We start from the raw sequence: 9,361 nt of genomic DNA on the forward strand, positions 1-9,361 counted from the left end.
CAAAATTGTATGATTGTTGTTTGATAGGAAATTAGGAATTGTATGTTCACTGTAATATAAAATGCTATGATTTCATTATTCAGTTAGTAAAATTGATGATTTCTTTGATAAATGTTGTGTCAAATTGTATGATTGCAGTTTGGTTATCGGTTTTTCATGGTTTTAGTTCGATTTTTAGTTCGGATTTCGATTTTTCGGTTTTCGGTTTCGGTTCGGTTTTTATTTTAGCCTAAATTCAGTTTTTCGGTTCCGGTTCGGTTTGGGCAAAAAACCGAACCGAAACCCCAATGCACACCCCTAGGCAGGACTATTGGAGTTGTCCGCCTTATAGTGGACACTCTTAACAGTCAGAAACATAAACCATCTCCATTCATCATAACTCCATATTAAAACAGATGTTACACCAAATTAAATACTCCACCTTACAAGTTTATGCGTCACCTACACTACACACACAAACCTACTGGAATGATACACAACTAGATCTTGATCATTCGCAGGTTTTTTTAAAAGTTTGTATTAAAATTTATCCCATACGCAGCAAGAATAATCACCTCCGAAGTAAACAATCAAGTTAGAGAGGCATCATTGGTAGTACAAAATTTTAAAGCACAGATCAAGAAAACTTCTATACTAATACTTCAATTTGTACCCCAACTCAAAATGTGATAAAGGTTGTCACACCAACTTCTTTCTTTACACAGAAACAAAGTTGTGCAATGAAACCTATGAAAGATTAATTTAGGCAGAATCACCGATTATGCCTCCCCGCAAGGCTGCCTTTGTTCTTGGCAATGAAGCCATTCTTTGGTTTGGGAATATCATGAATATCCATTACTTGAATCGTTCTCTGCTTCTTGGCTTCATAGACGCAATATACACCAACATATATGAGTAATCAGTTTTCAGACAAGAAAAAGGTTATAGAAACATATCCCAAAGATTGAAAGCAGACCATTCTTAGCTTCTTGGTAGTTCTCCTGAAGACGCTTTCTTGCTGAGTTTAGCTTCTCGTCATCCATGACTGGTTCCCTTTGCGCTCTCTACAAGATCATGTTACAAAGAAATGTCATTATATTACTTGACATTACAACAAAATCGGAGGTAACAATGTTGTTAAATTCAGAAGGTTTGACAATACTCATCAATCATATATACGTGATAGGTAAGTAAAATAGGATAGTTTATCAATGAAGGCACAATTTCCTATTAAGAAACATAATCAACTTTGGAACGCCCGCATCAAACTCATTCAAGTAGATAGAGCAAGACATGTATGAATGTTAAAAACTTTTAGCAGAGCAGTCAAGTACAATAGGAGGAGCTGAAGTAGACTTAGGAACTGATTGAGGCGGCCTTAACGGAGCTTCTCTTCGAGCTCCGGACTGTGGTGGTTTAGGCTTTGGTTCATCTAAAGATTCACAATGTCAATCTACTAATGCAAAGAACTAAATCAAGAAATCCAACTGAAAATATAGGACATAATTTAAAGCTCACTTCGTGGATTCGGGGAGTACCCAAAATCTGGAACCTGTGGAAACTGAAACTTCAGATTTGCAACAATACTTCTTAAACGAAAAGCGAGTATTTATTAAGCTTTTTCTTCAGTTCTTTCATCTTTTAGCATAAACATAGCTGACTAAATAAATCAACATTCGAATCACCTGGTGATGGCCATTTTGTTGATTTCTGGGTATGCTTTGCTGAGGTGAATCCCCATCAGCTGCCACCACCATCACCACCCAGTATTAACACATTCATTTTTCACAGAAACTACTCTTTATCATGTCTATCAAGCTATTGCAAAAACAGCACTCTTTTAATTCCGAAACAACTTACTACCTATAAGGTTTGAAGTTGCTTGTGGTTGGTTCACCTTTACCCATTCATCAACAGTTTCCTTCCATTTTCTACATACCCAAAAACAATAACAGAAATCAATTACTAACTACTCAATCATACAAATCAAGAGAAGAATAGTAAATCCACAATTAGCAAAGAGAAGAATCTGAAAACCTGACAAGCTGCTTCACCAATCTGCGCACTTCATTTGATGAATGCTTCCTCAATCGATTCACATGCCTTCCTATATCAGTATCCTACACAATAACCTCCACAATTTCATTCAGAAAAAAATAAAATAAATAAGTTTATTTTTTCCATTAATATACAAGTTTTACCTTGAGAGCGTGAAATGTGATATCCATATCTGCAAGGTTTTGCAGCAAATCCACCACAGTATCTTCACTCTGAAAAAAAATCAAATTACGCAAAAACAATTAAACAAATACACTCAACCAGCACAAGCCTCGTAATCGAAACAAATCAAAAACCTGGTTTAGATCTTCAAGCTGCTCTTTAATACTGAAGATTTTAGTCTGTTCGTCATCAAACAAGCCACCATACGCATCCCCATCCTCCTCTTCTCCGCCGCTGAGATTCGACTCCGGAGTCAATGGACTCTTAGCAAAATCATCATTTGAGTCCCTAACGATTTTGCTGAATTTCTTATGTTCATCATCTACATCGAACTTAATACTACTATTATCTACGTTATCACTGCTATTAAAATTATTAATACAAATATTCTCTGGAAAATAAGGCTCGTGATCAACTACACGGCGGCGGATATCGCCGCTACAGTTGCGGCACATCTGCGCCTCCGGCGCGTAAAGCAACTCAACGAGTTCATCCCGGCGGCGGCGCAGCTCATCGCCGTAATCCGAGCCAGCCACGCAAATCGCCGCCCTAATCAACGCCCAGATTTCGGTCCCCGATCTCGACAAAATCGCCCGAAATTCCTCCGGATTCATGCCGTATAATTCCGTTTGGTGAAAAAAGTAATAAAAAAAGGTGGAAAAGGAATTGGGAATATGAGCGAAGAATAGGAGACAGCGAAAGGTTAATCACATCAGTGGATCTATTGTGCGTTCAAACAACGCAGTATCAGATTTCGGTGAGCGGATTCAGTGAATGCGAGGAGGAGAATTCCGAATCCAGGAAGGTTACAAAATTATGATTTTAGTTTTATTTGTTTTTTCTCTTTGTGCTTCGTTGGGATTAATTGTATTCAAAAGGGCATTAACTGTGAAAATCTTGATCTCGTGCTTTTCATTTTCCCGTTTAAATTTGGAGCGAATATTTATTAAGTGGGAAATGTGTGTAGCTGAGCTGTGATGCAACTAATTTGTGGCTCCACTATTTCTTAGAGCATCTCCAATGCCGGCGTCAAAATCGCGACGCCGATTTTTCGCCGAAGCCGATTCTGACGCCTAACCATTGGAACCGGCGTCGGCGAAATCGGCGTCAAAATCGGCGTGGCCATGCCGATTCGCGGGATGACGCCGGTTCCGACGCCGATCCTCACGGCGCCATTGTGGTTCCTGGATTGGCGTCAAACCGGCGTCAGATTTTTTTTTTCTTTTGAAACACTATATATACGCGCTTTAAACGTCATTTTCATTCGCACCACTTGTTTTAACGAGTACTCTCTCTCTACCTTACTTTCTGTACAAGATCAATTTAAGAAATGAGTAATGTCGGTGGTAGTGGTGGGGATGCGGATGAGTACGAGCGTATGATGAACGAAGAGCTAGATGCCTATACGAGCCGTGAGGTTGATCGATGGATGCAGAGTTATATGCAGCCGGCGGCACCTCGCCCACGACCAGTTGTCCACCGTCGACAAGTGGTTGATCGTGATCATGAAGCTGCACATCAGCGCCTGTTTACAGATTACTTCGCAGAGGAGCCGCGTTATAACGCCAACCATTTCAGGAGGCGTTTTAGGATGAGGCGGGACTTGTTTATGCGTATTGTTATTAGTGATGTTGATAGGTAGTGTGAAGGCTATGTGAGGGCTATTTGATGTCCAGTTGATGTGGCAAGCTGATGTGGCAGGAGAATTGTAGTGCTGATGATGTGGCAGTGTGAAGGCTATGTGAGGGCTATTTGACGTCCAGTCTTACTGGAGATCCTCTTACCGTAGGCTCTCTCCATCACATTACCATTCTAACTATTTATCATTACTCTACTTATACTCCATTCGTCTCAACTAAATTAAGATAAAATATTTACACACAAAGATTAAGAAATTATGTTGAAAAGTAGAAGAGAAGAATAAAGTAAGAAAGATAAAGAACGAGTAAATAGATGATGGAATTAAGTAAGACTGATTGGATATTTTGTTTTTAAAAAAAAAAGAAATGACTCAACTTAGTTAATACATCCCAAAGAGAAATACGACTCAACTTAGTTGGGACGTAGATAGTACATTTTTAATTAATTTATATTATTATATTGTATTTTAATTTCAACTCATTATAAAATTAAAATACAAATTAATAATATATACATATAGTAAAATTGTTTCATTTAAAACTATTTAAAATTACTTCATTCTAAAATCATTAAAAATTCTAAAAAATTATCGTTTTAAAAAATAGAAAACTAATTATTGCAAAAAAAAGTGATTTTGTCGCCTAGGCGGCACCCACACTCCGGCCCGACATCATGTGAGGGGGTTCAATCAGGGTACGCAGTAGCCCGTTAAGGGGAGGCCTTAACCCACTAGCTGTCAGAAGCTCCTCTCCCAAGGCCCCACACTTGTGCCTGAGAGATAGAAGCAAATACACGACAGCAGTAGGATTTGAATCCAGACTCATTGCAACAAGATCTTCCCCTTCGTTGCCAACTGCGCTTGCAACAAGATCTGCCCCTTCGTTGCCAACTGCGCTGCCCATGCGGGCAAATAGAAAACTAATTATTCAACCTTTCTTTTTTTAAAATTAACTCCTATGTAGAGGATGATATTACAAATGATGTACTCCGGCCCGACATCATGTGAGAGGGTTCAATCAGGGTACACAGTAGCCCGTTAAGGGGAGGTCTTAACCTACTAGCTGCCAGAAGCTCCTCTCCCAAGGCCTCACACTTGTGCTTGAGAGAGATAGAAATAGAAAACTAATTATTCAACCTTTCTTTTTTTCTTTTTTTAAAATTAACTCCTATATATAAAAGATGAAATTACCAATGATGTACTCCGGCCCAGCATCATGCGAGGGGGTTCAATCAGGATACGCATCAGCCCGTTAAGGGTGAGGCCTTAACCTACTAGCTGCCAGAAGTTCCTCTCTCAAGGCCTCACACTTGTGCTTGAGAGATAGAAGCAAATACACGACAGTAGTGGGATTTGAACCCATGCTCAACGCCTCATAAATTAATGTCTAAGCTCCTTGCCGTTAGGACAATAGCTCCGGACAACTAATTATTCAACCTTAAGTTAGTGTAGAGTGCAGTGATCATGTCGTTGCCATTATGCATTTCATGTTGCATCTCCAACACCAACGACGTATCCTCCATCATTAATTCCATCAACTAGTTGACCTTCTTCATCGTTGGGCCCTGTCAATGAAATAACATGATACTCCAATCCAATAACTTCGTGCATGTTTGTGCGGATTATATGTCTAAACCCTAAAAAAATTGTCAGACCTACCGTTAATGTTAGTAACTTATACTACTATAAAATTTTGCTTGATACAACACGATAACAACCTGAACATGATATTACACAATCAAGATATGATATTATATGATATAATACGATATCACATAATAAAAATTTGTTATAATATGATTAAAATTTTATAACGACTTAAATTTTAATAATAACCTAAACTCAATAAGATTTGACCCACAATCATTAATTTCGTATATGTTCGTGTCGGATTATCATGATACTCCCTCCGTTCCAAAAGAATATGCACTTTGGGTTCGGCGCAGATTTTAATGGAAAATTGATAATGTAAGAGAGAGGTAGATATAAAAAGTAATTAGAGTATTGTTAATGTAGAATAAGTCCTACCTCATTAGAGAAAAGAGTTTTCCAAAATTAGAAAATGCATATTTTTGTGGGACGAATGAAATATTATTACAAGTTATTGGATCCGGATCCTCTGCCGTGGTTACAAACTGCGCCGTTTTGTTTTGTATCCATCTCCTTTTTTTAATTCTTTTCTTTCCATTCCTTCAACCGTCTTGTTTAATATCCATCTCCTTTTCTTTAATTCTTTTCTTTCTATTCCTTCAACTACTGGAGCACATTCCAATATGCAAAATAGGGAGTAGATTATTAAAAAACTCTTTCTTACAAATCTTTCGATACATAACATAATTAATTCGATCTTTGAGGAAACATTAATTAACTAGTACTCCTACCTATTAGATTATTTAAACATGAAAAACTTTTTCTGAAATATGAAAAAATGAGGAGACAAACAGCTAAGAACACTCCACACATGTCATATTTCTCATCACTCTTCTCATTTCTTCTATTTACTATACACTCTTTCCCATTAAAAATGAACTATTTTCTGATACGATCATTTTTAAATTGTCTCATTAAAAATAAAATGTTTCTAAAAATAGAAACAACACTCTTTCTACTTTTCATCTCTCTTACTTTATTCTCTTTTTATTAACTTACAAAACAACTTTACATAAAATTCCATGTTGAAATCCAAATATTTCATATTTAATGGGACAGAGGGAGCACATAGTACGTCAATTATTTTTAAATACTAAAATAAAATAAATTAATTAAATTTATTCATTGACATATTTATACATTTTAATAATGATAAATTAAGACCAGAAACTTATAAATTTAATTAGTTTTATGTTTATTTTAGTATTTAAATAAAAAAATTGCAAAAGTTTAAAAAAAATTGGCATGCTATATTAATAAAAGAAATGGGAAGAGCGAATTAAAAATAAGACGTGTGTGTAGTGTTCCTAGCTTTTTTTCTCTTTCTTTTCACATTCCTGTTTATTTATAATGAGTATATTCTGAATTTCTGATAATAGTTAATTAACGTTTCCCCTAAGTTTGAATTAATTATAATATTTACATTAGCATATATCAAAAGATTTGTAAGAAAGAGTTTTTAAGAAATTTATTTGCATATTGGAATGTGCTCCAGCAGTTGAAGGAATGGAATGGAAAGGAAAGAATTAAAAATAGGAGATGGATACCAAACAAAACGGCACCGTTTTGTAACCACAGCAGGTTGTGCTTTGGCCGAGGATCCTGATACTAAGATATTGAATCAAGAAATCTAACAAAATTTGGTAGCAGTATCTAAATCCTAGTAATTTTTTTATTTTAAGTTATTGAATCAAGAAATCTATCAAAATTTGATGGTCGTATCTAAATCCTAGTAATTTTTTTGTTAGAGTATTATTCTACACATCATTTAACAAATATACATATCGATCCTAATAAATAATTCCATATTAGCATATGTCCAATTAACACGAGAATCCATATATCCAATCCGATTCAAAAGTGATTTTATGCGGCTTTTCAACTTTCAAGTTGAATAGAATTTTTCGCACTTTATCTACTGCATTGTTTGCCTTCACACACGACTGAAACAAGTCGATTAATTGACCTTGTGATTTGATTGTTTTTGTATCTCTTGCAACAACTGAAAATTATTGCTTGTTTTGGAGATGATTTATCGCAACAAATTCGTATGCAACGAACAAGTGAATACTCATCAGTCATCATTGAATATAGAATACAGTGAATGAAGCATGGCGCCACGATCTTGTTAATTTCACAAGTGTATTTTATCTCTCTCTAAATTCAACTGTGATTGTGGTTTTGATTTCTTTGAGAGCAACGGAGATGTGTTTGGGTGAGGAGCATAAACCATCGTCTCCGTCGTATTTGGTCTTTCATGCAAGATTATATCTGTTGGTCCTTGGGTGAGGGGACGATCAGCTTCTGGAATGACGCCTGGTTTGGGGTTTGCCCCAACCAGAGTCCGTGCGTCCCAGGATATGATCCTCCTCAACCCCAGGCCGTTGCATCATATTGACATGAGCATGCATGGGGTGAGGATATGTTGCATAGTTTGTTTTTCAGGTTTGGCTTACCTCTCGACACGATCGACCAGATCAGAGCCATGCCAATCGAGTTGGGGGCGAAGGATGTGAATTCTAGGAGTCTGACTGGCCATGGCGGGTTCTCTGTGACCTCAGCTTGGGAGAGCATCCGGACGAGACCGCCGAAGCGCCAGATTTTTGGATTGATTTGAAATGGAGGAGTGACCCCACCATCTCTGTGTTCCTTTGGAGACTGTTGTTTGGTAGATTGCCGGTGGATGAGAAGCTGCAGGCACGGGGTATTTCCTTAGCTTCTAGGTGTCAGTGTTGTCGGTCCCCGTCTGTCGAGTCCTTTGGTCATGTGTTTATTTTGTGTCAGTCAACGATTTCTATGTGGGAGTATTTCGATGCCTGGTCCCCTTGCTCACACACACCGATTCAAACGAGCATTGATATTGCACTTAGACTAGGTCACTAGCGGAGGTCCTTCACTAAGGCTCCCGTCATGCATATTAGGTTTATACTTCTCTGTTTGATTGTTTTGTTTATTTGGACGGAGAGGAACGACCGCAAGCATGGCGGTCGTCCTTTCCATCACTCTCATGTTATTTGACAGGTTACTCATCATCTGCACACCTATGTGCTGGCCGGTAAGCTTTCCCCGATTCACTAGAGAGGATGCTCGCCGTCGGTGGATTTCATGCTTCCATCTCCCAAACAACGTGTTCTGCGTTCCCTCATGGTCCTTTGGCATCCCCCTAATACCCCCTATGTGAAGCTAAACACTAATGGAGCCTTCTCTACATCGACACTGGAGGCGGGAGGTGGAGGCTTGGTTCGTGGTTCTAATGGATGTCTTCTTCGGGCCATTTGTTCTCTTGTTGCTGCGTCGTCGAGCTTTGAGGCAGAGCTTATGGCTCTCCTTCGAGGTTTATCTATGGCTATGGAGTTCTCTACGCATATCTGGATAGAGCTGGACTCATCGGCTTTGGTTACTTTACTGTCATCTGGAGCTTGACTCTGCGGATCTTAGACATCATATGGCTTTGATTCGGAGTATGATCTCAGTGACAGGTTCGATTCTCACACATCTACAGAGAGGGAAACCGTGCTGCAGACTTCCTTGCAGGGAGGGGGGCCGTACCCTTGCCCTGTCCTTCTATGATTTAGTCTCTGCGTCTCGGTACCTGAAGGCGCTTGTTAGGATGGACCACCTGGGATATCCTAACTTTCGCTTCCGACGTCGAGATGTGGATTGGGTTCACTTTTATGTTAGTTTTTGTTATTTTGCTCTTTGTTCTTCCACTTGTCCCGCATAGTTCTAGTTTAGTTTTGATAGCATGGAGGTACCTGCTTAGTTGCTCTTGTTCTATATTTGGATCCTAGTCACTTTTGGGTTTTGATCGTGTTTTGGAATGATGCATTTTTTATATTATTTACAGGTCGGGGTCCGCCTAACCCCAGCCCA

General features: G+C 38.4%; 1 protein-coding gene across 3 annotated transcripts; it reads right to left on the reverse strand.

Moving 5' to 3' along the window:
* Window positions 1-547: 547 nt before the first annotated feature.
* LOC121762355 (probable mediator of RNA polymerase II transcription subunit 26c) lies at window positions 548-3,118 on the reverse strand. Of its 3 annotated transcripts, none has more exons than XM_042158211.1 (9): window positions 2,334-3,118; window positions 2,181-2,249; window positions 2,017-2,099; window positions 1,843-1,910; window positions 1,665-1,723; window positions 1,498-1,531; window positions 1,314-1,411; window positions 956-1,043; window positions 548-861 (listed from the first exon to the last, which is right to left on the reverse strand). In XM_042158211.1, the coding sequence occupies exons 1-9, from the start codon at window positions 2,811-2,813 to the stop codon at window positions 752-754; spliced, it is 1,089 nt and encodes a 362-aa protein (XP_042014145.1). In that variant the 5' UTR covers window positions 2,814-3,118; the 3' UTR covers window positions 548-751. The 3 variants fall into 3 exon arrangements, with proteins under 3 accessions (XP_042014145.1, XP_042014144.1, XP_042014146.1); XM_042158210.1 differs by having other exon boundaries at window positions 1,498-1,540; XM_042158212.1 differs by lacking the exons at window positions 1,314-1,411; window positions 1,498-1,531.
* Window positions 3,119-9,361: the final 6,243 nt, after the last annotated feature.

The sequence above is a fragment of the Salvia splendens genome, chromosome 13 (assembly GCF_004379255.2).
Source record: "Salvia splendens isolate huo1 chromosome 13, SspV2, whole genome shotgun sequence".
Classification (NCBI taxonomy): Eukaryota; Viridiplantae; Streptophyta; class Magnoliopsida; order Lamiales; family Lamiaceae; genus Salvia; species Salvia splendens.

What these genes read in the sequence shown, in the direction of transcription:
- LOC121762355 (XM_042158210.1), bottom strand. Translation starts at nt 2,813, where the DNA reads ATGAATCCGGAGGAATTTCGGGCGATTTTGTCGAGATCGGGGACCGAA. An exon ending in AACAAAATGGCCATCACCAG is followed by an intron (nt 1,541 to 1,664) that starts GTGATTCGAATG and finishes CTGAAGTTTCAG; the next exon opens with TTTCCACAGGTTCCAGATTT. An exon ending in CTACTTCAGCTCCTCCTATT is followed by an intron (nt 1,044 to 1,313) that starts GTACTTGACTGC and finishes ATGATCTTGTAG; the next exon opens with AGAGCGCAAAGGGAACCAGT.